The sequence below is a fragment of the Leuresthes tenuis genome, unplaced genomic scaffold (assembly GCF_036924035.1).
Source record: "Leuresthes tenuis unplaced genomic scaffold, fLeuTen1.0.hap1 SCAF_13, whole genome shotgun sequence".
NCBI classification, from domain to species: Eukaryota; Metazoa; Chordata; class Actinopteri; order Atheriniformes; family Atherinopsidae; genus Leuresthes; species Leuresthes tenuis.
The window spans coordinates 21,431,872-21,451,721 of NW_027325367.1; the positions used below are offsets into that span (position 1 = coordinate 21,431,872).

At 41.3% G+C, this 19,850-nt stretch overlaps 1 protein-coding gene across 1 annotated transcript; it reads left to right on the forward strand.

Annotated features, from left to right (window-relative positions):
* Positions 1 to 4,990: 4,990 nt before the first annotated feature.
* On the forward strand, positions 4,991 to 13,276 carry LOC140267249 (uncharacterized). Its single transcript, XM_072362465.1, has 5 exons — positions 4,991 to 5,191; positions 5,530 to 5,746; positions 5,870 to 6,087; positions 6,340 to 6,482; positions 12,882 to 13,276. The coding sequence occupies exons 1-4, from the start codon at positions 5,014 to 5,016 to the stop codon at positions 6,453 to 6,455; spliced, it is 729 nt and encodes a 242-aa protein (XP_072218566.1). The 5' UTR covers positions 4,991 to 5,013; the 3' UTR covers positions 6,456 to 6,482; positions 12,882 to 13,276.
* Positions 13,277 to 19,850: the final 6,574 nt, after the last annotated feature.

Sequence of the window (19,850 nt, forward strand, 5' to 3'; positions counted from 1 at the left end):
TATGTTTTTCAAATTATATTCTGTTATTCCTGCCCTCTGCAGCCCTATCTTCATTATTTCCCTCTCCCTTCCATATCTGGGACATGCTATCAACACATGTTCCACTGTCTCCTTCTCCCCACAGCTACACTGCCCAGTTGGATGTTTCCCCATTATCTTAAGTGTATTATTCAGTTTACAATGACCTATTCTTATCCTGCTAATAATGACTTGTTCTGTTCTGTTCTGTCCATAACACCCTGCCTCTCCTGCTACACTTTGTAATTTATATAAATGTCTTCCTTTTTCCTGATTCTTCCAATATTGATTCCACTGATTGTTTATTTCTTTCCATACTAAACTTTTCCCTTCTGTTTTTGATAATTTTACTTTCATTTCCACCACCTCTTTCTTTACTGCATCCTTAGCAGCTTTGTCTGCTTTTTCATTTCCTTTTATTCCTACATGCGCTGGTACCCATATGAACACCATTTCCCTCCCCTGTTGCATTAACATGGATGTTTTTAACTGTATTTCATATAAAATTTCCTGATGTGTTTTTGCTGTTCCGCTTTTAATACCTAAGAGTGATGAAAATGAATCGCTACATATAACTATTCTCCTATCCCTCACCCCCTCCATCCATTCTATTGCTAGCAATATTGCACATAATTCTACTGCATATATACTTAAATGATCTGATGTTCTTTTTTAAATTGTCTTATTATAAATGGGAACCACCATTGCTGCTGCTGTTACTCCCGTTGTTCTTTGGACCCATCTGTATATATATACACATATTCTCCATATTTTTCCTCCACATAGTTATTAAATTCCTGCACTAGATCTGCTGTTGTATTTCTTTCCTTGATGTTCCACATGTTTAAGCCTACATTTGTTTCTTGTAGCATCCATTTTGGTATTACTGTCCACAGAACTGTTGGGCTGAATTCCATATGTTGTATTTTTTAGTTGTTCTGCTAAACCCTCACTGACCCACCCAAAACTCGTTTTTTCCTCCTTCCCCTTTTCCCAGCACATCTCCAGAACTGTCTTTGCTGGATGTTCATCTTTGTGTCCTTTTAAATTTATCCAGTCGTTGGCTATGAGCTGTTTTCTTCTGAGCCCTAGTGGCATTTCTCCTGCTTCAACCTGTAGTGAACATATTGGTGCTGTTTTTATTGCTCCGAGACAAGTTCTTAATGCTCTGGCTTGGATTATATCTAATTGCGAGAGTACTGATTTTGCTGCCGATCCATATCCCACACAACCGTAATCTATTCTAGACCTTATTAATGCTATGTATATATATTTTAATGCTGTAAAATCCGCACCCCACTCTAACCCAGCCAAACAGACTTCTTGCATTCCATTGAAGGATTATCATTATTATTAATACTATCCAATACATGATGAATCTTGACTGGCCTGAACACTTAACTCGTCTCTCACTTCTTCCCATCGTATCCCTCTCATACCCTGATGATGTACTGCTGCTTTGACTATGATTTGTATTCTTTCGGTTTTGGATTTAACATCTGCAGTCGCATTTATGACCCCTGCTACAAATGTCACCAATCTTTTTTTCTCCTCCACCATTTTCTTTTCAATTTCTTTCCCAATATCCGTCACCACTTGTTTCTCTCTATGCTTCTGCTTATCATTCTCCTTTCCCGCTCTCCTGGCAGCTTCAGCATACGATATTTTCTCATTCACTTTCATCCGCTGCACTGTTATCTCTTTCTTCATAACCTCACATCCCCAGTATGCTACACTATGTTCTCCTCCACAGTCACAGCATTTTGGTTTCACACCTGTCCCACATTTCCCATATTCATGGTCCCCTCCACACCTTGCACACCTTCTTTTCCCTGTGCACCTGCTAGCAATATGTCCGTACTCTTGACAGTTAAAGCACCTCATTGGTTTTGGGACAAATTCTCTAACACTATATTTTACAAATCCAAATAAATTTCTTTTGGGATCGTTTTTGCATCGAATTCTATAACCACTGTTTCTGATTCTTTTTTCTCAGGCCCTCTTGTCATTCTTTTAACATCTTTAACTGTTGTATTTCTTACTCTCAGGTTTTCTATTACGACTTTCATACTGATTCCAAGGGGAACCCCTGTTATCACTCCCTTACATCCAAAACTTCTCTGCTCTCCAACTCTCACCGTTTTTTAAACTTTCATTTTTCCTACACTCACCATTTTCCGAGCTTTTTCCACTTGAGTATCTGTGTTGCACCCGATTAGCAAGTTTCCATCTCCTAACACTTTAGCGTATTTGACTTCTCCTACTTGTGTTCTGATTATTTTTGTAATTTTTAATGGATCCATTTTTTTAACTCCCCCTTCACCTTCAAATCTCACTACAACATTAAAGTTTCCCTTCTTCCTATTCCTTTCCTCATCTTCCTGTCCCTCACTCTCCGTGTCTTCTACGCTATCTTTACCTTCTTTCTTTCTCTTTCTCCCACATTCCTCCTCTCCCTACTTGCTCCCACTCACCACCCTCTCTATCAATCTCAAACTCCTCTTCACTCATCTCTGTATTGTTACAACTCTCTCTATCCCCCTCCATTTTACACCCGCTTACCAAAAGTAGCGCTAGGATATCGCTACCGGACCTGTACAGGCCGTCGGCCGATATCCCCCACTCTACTCTCCGTAAGTTACTTTTCTACCTACCTTCTACACTCTAGTGATGATGTTAAACACTCCTTATTTAACTTTTTTCCTCTCGTGTTGTTTTGAATTTACCGCATTCCACCAAACTATCCTTCCGCACCGAAATCTCGCGAGCATCCCCAATCAAAACAGCAGAGTGACTACTTGTCTCCCTTTAAATAGGCAGACTGACTGATTATGAGTTTGGAAACACCTGTGATGTCAATTAAAGGACACACCTGAGTTAATCATGTCACTCTGGTAAAATAGTTTTCAATCTTTTATAGAGGTACCATCATTTTTGTCCAGCCCTATTTCATTAGTTTTTTTTTAAAAATAATTATGTTAATCAACATTTCAAAAGTAATGGCTGATTTTGATTATTTAATTTTCAATGAATTTTTATTTATTGTTACTTTTGGAGGTTTCAAGTGCTTTCAGTGAGAATTGTGGGTTTTTCCTTCTTTAACTGAGGTGTACCAACAATTTTGTCCAGATGTGTACATACAAGTGATTCTGAGTCTTTTGTGATGAAACTGGAATACTCCAAAGAAAATTAGAGCAGTTAATCTCCTGTATCTGCTCAAGAGAAAGACCTGCTAAGTGCAAAAGGTCACACTTGATACTTTTCACTTGAAAATATAAAAATTATTTACAAATTTATTTTATTATCTGGTTGTCTTGGCTACTAATAATGAGCCTGACAATACCTGACCAGAGGTAGGAAGAATAGACAAAAATTGTACTTACATAAGACTATTTTTTACTTTTGAACAATATTAGGCTCCACAAGTATCAATAAAAGGTAATGATCAAAATAATTACTTTAAACAATATCTCTTTAATTAAAACAAAATACTGAGTATTGTTACTTAAGAATGATATTACTCAAGCAAAAGTAAAAAGTATTGTGCATTAAAAATCGTTTTAAGAGTACAATTCATCTAAAATGCCACTCAAGAAATTGTAACAGAAATTAATGATACACACGTTACTGCCCATCTCTGGGCCAATTACTAATGGTAGAGAAGAGGAATGCACCATTCATGCCTAATAAATGTTCTAACATAGTTTTACCTTGCACATCAAAGGTGTTAGCCTTTCGACGGATATTAGTTTTTTCATTTCTGGAATATCCATCGGGATATGTCCCATTTGTCTTATAATTGTGAATGTCTTTGTAGAAGCGCAGATCCATTCAGTCTCTTGGAACAAGTTGCCTGATGGATTATGATCAATTAGCCTAACCTAGAGTGTCATTGGTCAACTGCGGTACCTTCAACTGCGGTCAGGTGCGTACCCACATGACTTCAAGGCTTTCTGTTTTCCTCTTATCCTCATCTCTTACTATCAATAATGGACAGCTATTTTTTGGTTTAAAACATTTCAAATAAGAAACTGATTATTTTATCTAATTCCCATTTAGATTGTATACTGTACATGCTTTCACGTTACTGTTATACATTATAATTATTTCACAAGTATCTGACATGTGAGGTAAGGCAATCTTACTGCTGGACAATCTGACTGCCCTTAATGTAAATAAATAAACACAATTGTCTTTTTATTGTTGGAAGCATTTTGACATTTAGGCTACTAATTTCTCATTATTTGTTATGTTATTAATGTGACGTGGAAACACTCCTGTATTCTTTTCTCCATTAATTTCCTAATCCTAATAAAATAATTGCAACAGGGATATTGAATAACTTTATTTATTGATCAAAGCAGTGTAAAATCACGTTGCAACAATGATAACAACAACAACAATAAAAGTGGCAAGGTAAAGCATCTACCCTCTACAGGACATTTCTACCGCACAGTAAAAAAAAAAAATTCAGTCTGCCAGCTGACCGTATATTATATCTACAAGTAGACCTACAACCACTTCCTCTGAATTTATGCGCGTTCCCGTGGATGGCAGTCGTTTTTCGGAAAGCAGTCTCTTTTCGGCACTACACCTGTTTTGCTCTCTCACAATTCCCCTGCAAACGTCATCGTCTTGTACCGCTGCTCTGGTAAGTCCCAGAATACTGAAGAGTTGATTGGTCGAGGTTGATTATGATTGGCAGGCAAGCTAGCCAATGACGTTCCAGATCAGCCTCTAACGCACCGGCAGACAAGTTTCCAGTCTTTTCCACAATATATGAATCATATGTATGTATCATCTGTGTATGTCATATGTGTATGTCATATGTCATATGTGTATGTATCACATGTCATACAATTCATTATTTGATTTTAGGTTTTATATATATGTGGCTCTAAATTAATACCCGCCAAATGCGGGTATTAAAAAAAAACTCAATTCCCACTATAAATGACTAAGTTTTCCATCTATATCGCGGGAAGCGCGGTTTCTATGGGAACACATCAGTCGAGGCTGCCGCACAAGGGGAGTGGGCGTTGGTCACTCTTGGGTTGGAAAAACGATAGACACCGGTACAAATACAAATACAAATGCACACACAAACACAAACAAGATGTGGAGATGGTTGGGACAGCCGACCGTGAAGAGAAAGGATATGTCTACCAAAGAGGTAAGGGAGGGGGAGGATATTGGACCTCGCGAAACAAAAAAAAGGAAATTTAATTGTAAATGGCTAACTGGTCGTGAGTGGCTCGTTTATGATCACGAAAACAACGTAATGTTGAAAAGAAATAGAAAAGTACAAGTTAAGGTATAGAATAGAATAGAAGACATGAGACATGAAAAGAACGAAATACGGAACTGAGGTCTCGGTATAATAATAAATAAAAACACAATAAAAACTAATTAAAATCAGCATCTACAATATGGTGATTATGTATATGTATGTATAAGGTATGTATCATCCATCCATCCATTTTCTATACCGTCAATCCGTTAATCGGGTAGCGGGTGGGCTGGAGCCTATCCCAGCAGTCATCGGGCGAAAGGCGGGGTACACCCTGGACAGGTCGCCAGTCCATCACAGGGCCACACATAGAGACAAACGAGACAAACAACCATCCACACTCTCACTCACTCCTAAGGACAATTTAGCGCCACCAACTAACCTAAACGTGCATGTTTTTGGACGGTGGGAGGAAGCCGGAGAACCCGGAGAGAACCGGTATGTATCATATGTCATACAATTCATTATTTGATTTTAGGTTGTGTTTTTTCACAATATGTATGTAAAGATAAATAATTAATCAAATAATTAATTAATCCATTGATTTGTGCACAACTGTAGACCCGGCCCTAAACTGAGAGCAGCACTGGAGACGGACATCTATAAGAAAGTTCTCCTGAAACCGATGAAGCCTGACCAGTATGACAAGTCCAAGAATGATCTCATAGATGCCCTGTGCCAGTGCATCAGTTCTAGGTTTGCCGGTGTAAACAGTGATGTCCTGAAGGCAATGCGACTGATAAATCTCCAGTGCTGGCCAGAGACAGACACAAGTGCAGGTCAGTAATTAAAGTGTAATGAACAAATATATCCCCATTTATGTTTTAAGACAACTCCTTAAAGCTATAGTCTGTAATTATGAGAAAAAAGTGGACTTAGCCAGAAAATTTGAATTAGTACAGTCTCTAGGTCCCTCCTTCTTCCTCTCTGCTGTGCTAAAGCTCTGCCTTCCATAGATATAAATATAACACAAAAATAGTTACAGACGGCCGCTTTAACTTTGTATCAACGTTTTTCCCCTTTGTTCTCAGATTTTGGTGATGATGACGTAGACCAGGTTATTAGTCACTTCCGACCTCTTCTACTGACAGCTATAGTGGATATCGACTTGATTCCAGATCAATGGACCATTCTGAAAACACCCTAACCCTATACACTGCAGGGTTCAGCCAAGGTACTGTTGAATAAAGTTTAAGAAAAACATCTCATGTACCTTGTGATGACCTTGAACAATAGGGCTATGTGTCAATTTACAGCGGAATTACTCTTGAGTAGGTCATTTGACGTGGCGCTGTTCTTGTGGCGACATGCAGCAGGTGTTTGTTGCTCTGTAACTCTCGTGTTTTTTTCTGTTTTATATCTGTTTTAAGCGATGATGATCTGAAACCTGTACATTTAGTGACTTGTTTTAAAAGAGTTCTCTTAAAAGAGAAATGGAGATTCTCTACCTTTTATTTGCATTGTTTATTGTAACTTTACCTGGTGTTACTAGTACCCAAACAATCATGTACACAAGGGAGGCTCTCATTGTTGGGAGAGATCCTTCACTGGACAAAAACCTTATGAAGGATTTATCTTTTGAAACTCGGGAGAACTTTGGAAAGCCGCGCTGTCGGAAACGAGGAAGGAGAAGCGGCGTTCGCCAGGGCACTGGGAGGCTTCAGAATAAGAACCGTATTCCTTTGTCATCTGTTATTTTGGCAAATGTCCTGTCTCTGATAAATAAGACTTATGAACTACATGCAAATGCTCTTCACCTACGGGAATTCAGGGATGCATGTGTCTAGGCGTTTACTGAGACATGGCTCTCTGATTCGGACAATGACTTCTCTGGAAATTAGTGGCTTTGGTGTCCACATGCGTTTGGATCGGGACAGTGAAGTGACGCGTAAAACTCAGGGAGGAGGCGTATGCTTGTACATAAATCGCAGATGGTGCAGTCAAGTAACTGTGCGGAAGCGGCTGTGCTTAACTGATATTGAGCTTTTGTCTGTGTCACTGAGGCCGTTCTACCTTGCAAGGGAATTTCCTTAAATATTCATCACAGTTGTTTACATCCACGGCAAAGCTGAAGTCGGATCTGCTACCGACAGTCTTTAAAGTGACGCACGATCTGCAATCTATCTCTCCCGATGCTCCTAATTTTATTTTAGGTGATTTCAACCATTGCAATCTCAAGATATCACGAAACAGTTTCTATCAGTATGTCACCTGTCCAACAAGGCGTAACAAAACTTTTGATCTATGTTATGGATCTATTAAAGGGGCGTACAAATCCGAGGCAGGACCTCCTCTGGGCTGTTCAGATCACACAAGGCCGTAACTATCATTGAGGACACTGAAGTCGTGTCGTCGGTATTTTAAAATTTTTTTTTGCTTAAATTGTGGTGATTTTATATTTGAAGAGCCAAGAGTAGCGCGACTGTTTAATAAAACAGTGGCTCAGTTTGGACATACGTGCTGCGCATCATCAACAACATGCACTGTCGATTCCTATGGTAACTGTCACACACAAGTCTGATGTTGATATTGTTACCGCTACCGTTAGTGAGTCAGTCAGTCACACCAGTCACTGGAAGAGGAGCACATCAAGCTAAAAATGTAGGTGGAGAGCAGTTTAAGTCGTAGATAACTGTGAGAAAAAAATACATTTTAATGTGGAGATATTTTTATTGCAGCCCAGCGTACAACTCGGACAGCAAGGAAACATGAATCAAAGTTTAATTTTGTTTAACTCAGTCGGTCGTCAATCAATTTCCACCGGTTGAGTCAACATTCATTTTGAGATTGAAATATCAGCGACATCTTTGATTGAAAATTAAACAGCAACACGGCACAGAGCAGATCGTGCGGGGCAGGAAGTCATGCGCAGAAACAAAATAAAACACCCGGTTAATTTTCAAAATAATAATAAATAATTTTCTGTGGTAACTTGCCCTTACTTCATGAGTCACCATAATGGTCCTTCAAAAAGCCTCAGAATTCCCCATTTTTACCTCCACAACGCACTGTTTTTTTTAAGATTTCTGATACATCTGAAAACATGATGTTGAAATGGCGTCTTGTTTTCATTTCTATCAGTTTAGTATTTGACTGTGTTCATAGATTCAAGAGTTTTATTTGTCACATACATAATCATCTTTTTACCTGCTACCAAGAAGCTAAATATTTAAAAAACTTTGACACAATAACTCCACACAAAATAAGAAAATAAGAAAAAGGCTTCAGTAAAAGTGTAGGGTATTAAAATATAAGTGTAAAAAGTTACAATATTAACAATATTATTGACGTTAGCATTAAGGTGCAGGTGAGTGAGATAGTCCAGTTTTTTATATTCTTCACTGAAGGGAAAACAGGATAGGGAGGAAAAGACTGAGCCAAACCAAGCTCATCTTTGGGTCAAGCAGCAAGAAGAGGAGCAGTGATAGAGGGAGAGCAGGTACTATAAAATGAAGAAATTATGTCAAACCTGTATACGTTTTAAAAGTGATATGTATAATGCATGATAATTGAAGTATTGTGTAAGATTATAATAGAAATGTGTTCAAAAGCTGTCTTTCCTTAACAAGATTGAACAGATTAGGCACTATCATCAACATGATAGTGTAATAGGGCTTGATTATCTATTTTAAATACTGAAGGAAATATGAAGCATTTGTATATATTATCCCTCTGTCCCAGGACAATTCATTCCTTTTTATTCCTAATCCATGACTTGATGAAATTCATTCTCCAGTTTTACAATGTAACTCATTTGCAAATCATGTAGGATGAGGCTGATGGTCTCTGATAACAAACAAAACAAATAAGCCTGAAGGTCATTATGATGTTGTTTATGTTCCTTTAAGACTCTGAAAATGGCCAGATTTGAATAACGGAATTAAAAAAAAATTCCAGGGGAGCATGCCCCTGAACCCAACTAGAAGTTCTGACTCATGATCTCAGTATTTTTTGGACCCTGCGTACGGCCCTGAGATCACACTGTTCACCTCCTTCCCACTATAGATCTGTGCTGAGCAGGGAAAAGGTGTGCATAAAGCAGGTGATAGTCTGGAGCAACGACAGCTCACTTGCTCTACAAGGGTGTTTTGATTACAAAGACTGGTCTTTATTTCAGGAGGACTAAGGTGCAAAACTAAGGTGTTTTTAATGACACATTGCCCATGTCTCCATTTTCTTTTGATGAGGCTGATCTTCTTTAAAAAAAACTACGGCTAAGAGCCCTGGACCTGACAATGGTTGCGTTTCCCAGATTCGATTGTACTTAAGGACTTAAGAAGGCTCTTAAGAACGGTTCGGCTAAGAAGGAGGGAAAAGATAGGGGTGTTTCCCAGAGGCGTTCTTAACTGCCTTCTTAAGATCCCGCCAAAGAAGCTTCTTAAGAAGCTCTTAGTGGGAGCTGTCCACCGCCGTGGCGTTGAAACTAAATCAATCGATACCAGTCAAATCGATCACCCACCACTTTATCAGCGCATAAATCACACACAATGCCATATAGTCCCCACACACAAGTGCAATTAGGCTAACCACGCGTGCGTGTGATCACAGCTAAGATATACATATATATCCCCTTGTGGCACACACCTGTGAGAATGGAAAAAGCAGCCAGCAAACGGAACAAGAGGTCACGCTCGTTTACCACAGAGGAGATGGCCGTATTAGTGGACGAGGTCTGGCAGCACCGTGATGTGTTATCTGGGGGAACGAAGGGCAAAAAAAGACATTAAAGAACCAAATTTGGCAGGCCATAGCCCAAAAGATGTCCCCCTCTAGTCCCTGTGGCCTGCAAGACAGGATGCTGTAAGAAAGAAGTGGCAGAAATTCCAAAGCCAAACCAAAAAAACAAATGCAAAGGTGAGGCGATGGGCACGGGTGGTGGACATTCTGATGTGTGTCCCGGGCATGGCGCAGGTGGATCGGTGTCACGTCTGCCACACTCCATGAAACGGTGCCTTGCTGAGGCCGGTGCCGTCCCTCACCACCTCCAGGAAGCTCCCCACTGCGTAAAAACGCAGCGTGGCCAGGAGCTGCACCTCTGGGCTAAGGGCAAATTTGCAGCGGGTCGCCCTCTGAATGTGTGGTGACACTCGCGTGACGAGGCGTTGGATCTCCACACGGGGAAGCCGGTACTTGGACTTGACAGCCCGGTCCGACAGCACGTTAAGTGGGGAGAAGTGCTGACGCACATAGGCATTTATGTAAACCATCTGGCTTCGCGCACGGCGACGTTGTTGGTTAGCAGCGAGAATATGCTGTATTGCAGCCATGGTGTCTCACACGTGTGGACTTTAGCAACACCGTTATATAGATTAGCAGGTGGAGCCTCTTTTCATGAGGTTCCAGCCGAGTTCAATTACACCCGTCAGTTTCCCTGATATCTGTGAAGTACCACAGGGTTGGTGATGTTTTTATACATTATACATTATATGCAGATGCCGAATGTGTGTGAAACCGTAATGAGTGATAGTAATGATGATTAATTCAATTTATGTAGCTACTGGAACATATGGGTCATTCTTTATTTTTATATTGTTATTTTTCTTCTTATGCTATGTTTCTTGTGTCAGTGTTCTGCAGCTTTGAACGCACATTCATCATTACACATGGTTTTAGTATTCCTTTGAGTGTCAAATATAACTTTGTGAGCGTTTGGTTGCAAAGAAGGCTGCTAAGAGTGGGTCAGGGCGATCTTACGTTTCCTTCTTAGTGAAAGATCTTCTTAAGCTAAGAACGACTCTGGGAAACACGTCCTTCTTTCACAGTGCTCTTAAGACCACTCCTAAGAAGCTTTTAGCGCTTAAGAGCTTCTTAACGAATCTGGGAAATGCGGCCAATATCTGTGGCAGAGTACTAAAAACATGTGCAGATCAGTTGAGCAGCATTTTCCATTAAATTTTTTTCACTGTCTCTTGAGCTACATAAAGTACCCAAGCTTTGGAAACATTCAGTTATTGTTCCAGTTGCAAAGAGTGGCTCCCCTAAAGCACTTAATGATTTCAGGCCTGTAGCTCTGACTTCTCTAGTGATGAAGACAGTTGAGAAGATCATCAAAGCGGAAATTTTATTGCATGTTGAACAATATCTTGATCCACTGCAGTTTGCATACAGAGCTGGTAGAGGTGTAGAGGATGCAGTTGTTACTTTACTGAACCTTTTGTTCACGTATCTGGAGGGGCAGAAGACACATGCCAGACTCTTATTCATAGACTTCTCCTCAGCATTCAATACTATCCAACCATTTCTGCTTGCTGATAGGCTCCTCCATCATTTTAAACTAGATCCTAACCTGATTAGTTGGATAACCGACTTTTTAACTCACAGGTCACAGTGTGTGAGAGTTTACAGTGTGCTCTTCTCTTCCACTGGCTCTCCTCAAGTTTGGTCCTTGTCGCCCCTCGTCTTTATTTTGTACACTAACGAGTGCCGTAGCAGCTTCAGTAACAGACACATCTTAGAGTTTGTTGATGACACGGTTATAGTTAGTCTTCTTCAGGGGGATGAGCGGGACCATGGGCCTGCTGTAGATGACTTTGTAGCTTGGTGTGATGAGTCTTCTCTCGTGCTAAATGTATTGGAAACCAAAGACATGGTTATTGATTTTAGGAAGTCTACCTCTTTTCCACCACCAACTAATATCAAAGGTGCTGATGTTGAGATGGTGGAGAGCTATAAATATCTTGGTGTGGTCCTTGATAATAAACTTTCCAATCCCATGTCAATGTTACCTCCAAAAAGGTTCAGCAAAGATTGTTATTTTTAAGGAAAATGAGAACCTTTCATGTTTCCTCTGAGGTGATGACTCTCGTTTACAGAAGTTTTATTGAATCTCTTTTAACTTTTTGTATTGTTGCATTGTTTGGAAACCTGAACTTGTTAAACAAGAATCGTCTTGATCGTCTTGTTAAAACTGCTGGAAAAATCTGAGGAAGTCAGCAGGCCAGTACCATGTCCATTTATACCAGACAGGTCCTGAGGAAGGCTAATGCTATTCTGCATTGTCCTCATCATCCACTTTTAAACAAGTTTGAGCTTTTGCCCTCAGATTGTTGTTTTAGGGCTCCTATAAGGAGAACTAAAAGACTTCAGGTTTCATTCATTCCCACTGCAATTTATTTACTTATTTACTGGCAAGTAGCCCCTGGATTGTTTATGTTCCTTTGCACTGTTATTGCGTTGCACATTTATGCACTTGCACTTTTCCTAACTCTTGATATTAGTTCCCATTTTTGGTAGGAGCTCTGGACTGAACATTTGCTAGCTTTAGTACATGTGTATGGTGCTTCTTATATTGTTTTGTTTTTATTATGACTTTTATTATTGACTTTTAGACTTTTAATTGGGTTTTATTCATATTGCCAGTATTATCGTTGTGTACCTTGTCTTTTGTGTGCTCCTGCTGCAACACTAATTTCCCTTCAAGGGACAATAAAGGGAAATTTAATTGAATTGAAAGGTACAATCCAAATGTGATGCCATCTTTTACTAACTAAAGTTGTTTTCCATGTGCTTGAAAGTCATTGAAAGCGCGTACCGTAACATCTCATTTTGTATTGTCTGTCTGACCCTGCAACAGGGACCTTTGAGAAGACCTGGCCTACAACAGAATGCTGCGCCATGAGTGTCCTGACTTCCTGGATCTGTTTGATGCCCTCCTCACCATTCCAACAAGTACAGCTGACTGTGAGAGGGGATTTAGTGTTATGAAGCAGGTAGATAGTGACTGGCGCTCAAGCCTGAAAGGGGAGACACTCGCTGACCTCTTGAAAACACGATCAAAGACTTCGACCCACGCAAAGCCATAGAAATCTGGCATGGTGACGGTGTGCGCACACACCGGCCACACTTTGTGAGAAAAGGAAAAAATGGAACTGATTTAGATGGGGGCTCTGAGTCAGTCCCAAGTCAGTTCAGAGAGCTCTGGCGATGTTTAACCTTTAAATACTGTTCATATTCAAGCATTTCACAGTATCCCCCTCATAATTAGTCTCTCTGTACATGATTATGTGTGTAATTATGTGCATTATTTGCACTAAAACATGTTTAGAAAGTTGTAAAATATTTATATTTTTGGAAATTAAGGGTCACATTAAATTAAATCGTCAAATTTCTAGCTAAAAATAAAAAATAAAATTTTTTATGTACAAAAAATTGGTCAAATTAGACCCCTGAATAGTATCAGAATCAGAATCAGAAGCATTTATTGTCAATCAAGCATTACAATATTACATTGCACGCAGATTGAAATGGTGTTTATCCAACTCCAGTGTGTGAAGAAACATACAGGAGTTAGAACGGTCGCAGCCATCGAGGGCGCCACCGGTTGCTCAGGGGGAGGGGGAGGGAGAAAGGAGGGGGGAGCGGGGGACAAGAGGAGAGGAGAGGGGGAAAAAACACATCCACAGACTATACTCCATAGGGAGAACAATGTGGGGCCGGGAAAAAAACCTCAGCACATCAAGAACAGTACCATAGGTTACCATCCAACATAAAAACTCAAAACATAAACAAACATTTGCTCGTTTCACACATAAAAAACGCAAGACATACGAAGGCGTGGGATGGGGGTAAGCCCAGAGAGTTGCTATGTCTGGCTCTCAACCAATGTTTCAGTTCACAAGATGTCATCGTGATACCACAGCAGGTTGCCATGGAGAAGTCCTTGATTCGGTCCCAGTCGGAGTCAACAATCACCAGGTGTCCAAGAAGAAGGGAGGGGGAGAAGTAGTTCAGAGCGTCTCACAGCAGTGATTGGCCAAGGCCGTTGCCAGGAGAGCAGGAATGCAGATTAGATTATGATTGTTGGTTAGGGCGAGTAGTCGTTTTCAATGGACACGACTCACTGTTTGTCCATTCTGGTCTCAAAAACGATCCATACGACTTTGCAAAGCCATCAGCTTCACCAAGATGTTTTCCATATTGCGGTTAATGACCACAGTCTGAGGGCCAATAGCTCTGCCCACCGATTCAAACATGCTGGACAGCTTGGGGCCTGTGACTGCTGTCTCCGACTTCCGAATTTTGCGATACATCAGGACAATGCCTAATCCAATCAGCAGAAAGCCCGTTGTCATTGTTCCGAATATGTATAGATCCTAAACGTCTTCAACGGAAAGAATCGACAGGCACACGACTCTCCACTTCTCCCAGGAGTCCCTCGTATACCCAGCGGCAAACGTACCGTCGGGACAGGCGGGTTCCCCTGGACCCGAGCTTCTTGTAGCAAAGATTTTGTCAATTGCGTTTAGAGACCAGCCGATCAATTCCATGATTTAGTTTGAAAGCAATGCAGAGAGAGGCACTGAAGTTGAGACAGGACCGGACAAGACAAGAGAAGCAGGAGAGATATGGGAGAGGGAAGAATCAGGAGAAAGTAGAAATGCGACCGCCTTCATTGAGAGCCGGAAGAAGATTGTATGCAAGGGTTCATGAGTAATGAAATGCTAGGATCATTTTTGTATGTACTTAAGTTTAATTTTTTTGTAATTATTTTAATTGGACATACATTCCCAACTTCATTGTAAAATTAATTTAAAGCTTTTGTTAATAAAATGATCAAATTAATTCAGCAGCTCACATAATCTCTCTTTTTTGCACGGGACAAAATGTGGCTAGTGGAAATTCTGATTGGCTGGTAACTTCAGAAACCTACCAGCCACATTGGCTGGTGATCGAAAAAGTTAATTTAGAGCCCAGGGGCCTCATGTAAAGACTTGTGTGGATTTCCTACTGAAACATGGCGTACGCTCAAACCAAAATGCCCTCCAATGTACAAAAATATCCGGATGTATCAATGTGTGCACACGCATGAATCCAAGCACATTTCGTTTGTACATCCCAATCAACGTGGAATTGAGCGCACATATCAGAGTACCAGACTCCTCCCTGTCCACTCATCTACTTAAATATGCAAATAATATTTAAATGAGCCCTGCACCTATGATTCATCTCTCTGCACAATTAGAAAATAAAGAAAAAAGAATGAGTAAGAGGGGAAAAAGAATAACGGAAAGCGAGATGGAGGTGGTACTTTCTGAAGTGGAGGCCCGCAAAAATGTGCTCTTTGGCACGCTGTCCTACGATATAAGCAGCAAACATAAGAGGAGTGGGTGGGAGAGCATGAGCAAGACCTTTAATGCTGTGGAGTCTGAGAAGCGCACATAAGCAGAGGTGAAAAAGAAGTGGTCCGACATTAAGGTGGATGTCAAGCAGGGACTGGCTGCCCACCGCCGAAGTGTGGCCAAAACAGGCGGGGAGGCTGTTTGAACAGAGAGTCAGCACAACTATGGGTGACACTGCTCTCTCAGGGGTGGTGGGTGTGGGAGTGTGGGTGACTCTGATTACCCTCAAAGTAAATACCTATATTTGTGTAACTCACAACGAACGTGTTCATACAGTAACCTAGTGCAGAAGTGCGCCGGGGAAAAGGTGAGGCTGATTAAGACATTTCACACTTTACGCACGGGGTTATTAACATTTGCACACAGAGACGATCAGGGGCTTGTTAGAAAGATCTTAAGCTGTTGTTTAACCAGCAAAAAACAGCAGCTTACTAACTTTAACCACCAACTATGATGCTGTGAAGACAGGATAGAAATTGGGGGCGCACATGCTCAATGCATGTCACGGGGAATAATATTAGGACAATTACGCAAATAAAGTTACTCATCAAGAAGCCACCCATCGCGCACAGTGCCAGCTTGTAGTCTGCATGAATCGTGTGTTGAACCAGGCCACCCCCACAAAGCATTTGCGCATCACATACGATCTGTACATTGATGGAATGAAAATGTTTCCTGTTGATATACAAATTCATCATGTGATGGACTTTTATAGCACTATGTGTGCAGTCCATAGCTCTGAATACATTAGGAAAACCGGCTCTCGCTTCAAATTGCTTTTCAATGTTGGCCTATTCAACTGCATTGTGGGAATTTGATATACCTGCTGAGATGCAGATAATTCCGTCCCACTAGGCTGACATGGCTTGGCTAGTGGGTCGGTTGCTTAAATCCCAGTGTGCACATCACTTGTGGCACAAGCTCCTTGCTGTGTTGCGCTCCAACGCCGGCCCCAGCTCTGCGCACAGTTCCAGGAGGATTGCTCTCAAAACGGCTGATGAGCCAGTTGTTATCATGTGCCAGCAAATCCTCTCAGTCTCTGAACACTCGCTCTCTTCCAATTGCACCATTTACAATGTCTTCCAATATCGCTAAAGCAGCCATTATTTGTAGTGGTATGCGCTGCAACAGTTTGCGCATTCTTTTATATCCACTTGTGTAATTGCAGACACATGGGTGTGTTAATTGTTCATGTGTTTCAAATGTGTACATCACTCATTCTGAGGACAAATTGTGTTCACATTTTTTTATTATAACAGTTTCCCAACATCACCTCTAAGTGTCGCCAAAAAATCAACAGCTGTAGAAAAGTGTGTACGAGAGCCTTGAAGTTGGGGTGAGGCACAGCACATTTCCACAGTCATTTTGCTCTTGATACATCTGATCGTTGACGTGAAAAAGTGTGGATGCCACTTTTTTGTGCGTACGCACCCTTTGTACATGAGGCCCCTGGTGTATGCATATATGTGTGTATATAATGGTTGAAATTGGTCAACTGGTCTCTCAACACAATTGACAAAATTTTCTCAACGAGAAACTTGGGTCCGGGAGAACCCGTCTGCCCTGATGGAATGTCCGCAGCTGGTTACATAAGGGACTCCTGGGAGCAGTGGAGGGTCATCTGCCTGCCATCTGTCCTGCTCTCCTGGCACCGGCCTTGGCCAAGGCTGCAGCTGTAACAACCCCCCTGAGATCGCTGCTGTGAGACGCTCTGAACTACTTTTCCTCCCTCCCTTTCTTCACAGATACCTGGTGATTGTTGACTCCGTCTGGAACCCAATCAAGGACTTCTCCATGGCAATCTGCTGTGGTATCACGATGACATCCTGTGAACTGAGACACTGGTTGAGAGCCAGACATAGAGGACTTGCTCCTTTTGTGTTTATTGGTTGGGGGGGTAGCATCTTGTGGGAAGCTGCAGAGAAGTGTGTAAGACTACAACTCTGCATCCTGGTCTCAACCCTGGGTTGTCATGTTTTTGGATGACTCATAAATTCGTCCATACTTCTAGAAATGAGAGCCGCTCCTTCCAAAGTGGGATGGCTGCCGTCTCTCCTCATCAGACCAGGTTTTCTCCAGAAAGATTGCCAATTATCTATGCAGCCCACATTGTTTGCTGGAAACCATCTAGACAACCAGCGATTGAAGGAGGACATGCGACTAAACATCTCATCACTGGTCCGATTTGGCAGGGGTCCAGAAAAAAACTACGGAGTCCAACATTGTTTTGGCAAAATTACACAATGATGCAACATTCATTTTTCTTAAAACAACCATAGAGACACGCAGCAACGCACGCATGATTATTTTGTTATGTGTGCATGCTTTCTTACGTACAGATTGTATTTCCCGCATGACAAGAAGCCGTGTACGTATGAAGCAGCGTGTGCACGTCTGTCTGTCACAGTGATAGATACACGTGCACACGCTGCTTCATACGTACGCAGCTTCTTGTCACGCATGACAGAGTTTGCGAACGTCATTTCCATGTACAAGTGAGCGCGTGAGAATAATGTTCAATTATCTTCATGAAAAAAAAACGCATGAATGTTACGCATTGTCACTACGCGTCGTGTGATTACCGGAGTGCAGCAGTGCTCATGCGTGAACGTGAGCGAGGGACCATAACAAGTCAATGAGGAAACTACATTACACGTCAGTTTGGGTCTGAACCAACAACAATTCACAGTAAAACACTAACATTTTAACTATAACATTTTTAACATTTTATACAATCTAAATCTAAATGGACCAAAAAGAGACAATAGAAAAAAACTGTCTGGCAATGTGAGACAATGACGTGAGTCTGGTCCTAATGCAGGTTCATTATTGATTATGTAATATTGTATGGAAGACAGCATTTTATCCCAGACCTAGCTAAAACTGCATGCCACCAGTATTAGGATGATGAAACTCTAGCAAGTAATATGAAAAAGATGTTCGAGACAGAAGAGATAAGTAAATATAATGATGTTCCAAATGAGACTTTGCCATTACAGGTTGGACCAGAGCTTAATATCAGAGATTGGGTCTTCACGAAGGTGATAAAAAGGAAGACGTGGAACAAACCGCGCTGGGAAGGCCCATTCCAGATCCTGATAACCACCCCAACTGCTGTCAAGGTCAAGTGACGCAACACCTGGATACACAAGAGCCATTGTAAGAGGTACTCTTTGCCTTCCCCTGACCGCTAGAGAGGGAAGTCCAGTTTAAAAGTGAACCAGGTGTATAGATCCTGGTAAACTCAACGCTGGTGAAGCAGGGACATCTCTCTAGCACTTAGCAAGGTGAGAGGCAGAGAGCACCAGTGAAAAAATTGTCACTTATGATGACTGTAGCAGTATTCACTGCAATACTGGTAGTGTGTGGGTGTTGTTGTGTGCCCTGTTTCCATTCTCTATGCACCACGTTGGTGGTCCACACCATAGAGGGACACCCTTCTGAGTACCGAGCGTTGCTTCTCCAGGAGGATGAACCAGATGAAGAATACCATCCGGATCTGTACCCAATGCCACACTATGGCCAAGATACTGAAGATGACCATGTTTAGACAAAACACAATAAAAAACCTTTGGGTGTAAATTCGATAAAGTTGTCATACAAATGATGTTCTTACAGAAAGCTGAAAAGACTTGTAAGATACTGATGTGAGGGTTGACATTTATCAGTGATAAACAGGAGGGAAATGTCTAAAAAGTCTGAATGTTATCACTGTATAAATGCCAAGGCCAAAGAAGCCATTATATATCAAAACTCACAAGGCGGAGAGGTGGGAAAGAGATCACAATGTACTAAAAAGGAATGTTATCTCTTTCTGTCCGAATAAGTCCATGATATATGCCAAGTCAGACTGCACATGAAATATAGCAGAAGGTTGTATGTGTGCTGTGATACCAAATAAAAACTGAAGGGAGACAACCATTCACTGAAGTACTCTTGCGCACGTGCAGAGAGAAGGTTTGTGTGTTGTTCTCCCCTTGCAAGTAAAATACTTATGCCTTTGAGTGATTTCTTGGTTTCAAGCCATTGTCTGTGAGTGAATTTTCTAACACTCACCCTCAACTCATTAGTGAGGGAGATGGTGAAAGCAACACACCGCTTTCTGACATTGTTTTCATCTTCAGGCACAAGGTGGAGCTCAGCGGCCTTGGACTCAAAAAAGTCACCAAGGTATGGTTTGGGACTGATGTGTCCATCTATTGGCCCTTTGAGCACGTCAACATTTGCCAGTGGATTCAGCACACTGCTGCTCACAGACTTTATCAGGCTCACCAAGCTGTCAAGTAGCTTAAGAGGATCAACCTTCTCTCCCTCAAAAGCCTTGATGGTAGGTGGCTTTGCTTTGCGGTAAGACATATTGCATCACTTCCTGTTGCCTTGTGTGTGTACTGTGACATTTCTTGCTCCTCTTGAGTTACTAATAA

Coding starts and splice junctions, on each gene's coding strand:
- LOC140267249 (XM_072362465.1), top strand. CDS start 5,014: ATGGGAACACATCAGTCGAGGCTGCCGCACAAGGGGAGTGGGCGTTGG. Junction 5,747..5,869: donor GGAGAACCCGGAGAGAACCG/GTATGTATCATA, acceptor GCACAACTGTAG/ACCCGGCCCTAAACTGAGAG. Junction 6,088..6,339: donor AGAGACAGACACAAGTGCAG/GTCAGTAATTAA, acceptor CTTTGTTCTCAG/ATTTTGGTGATGATGACGTA.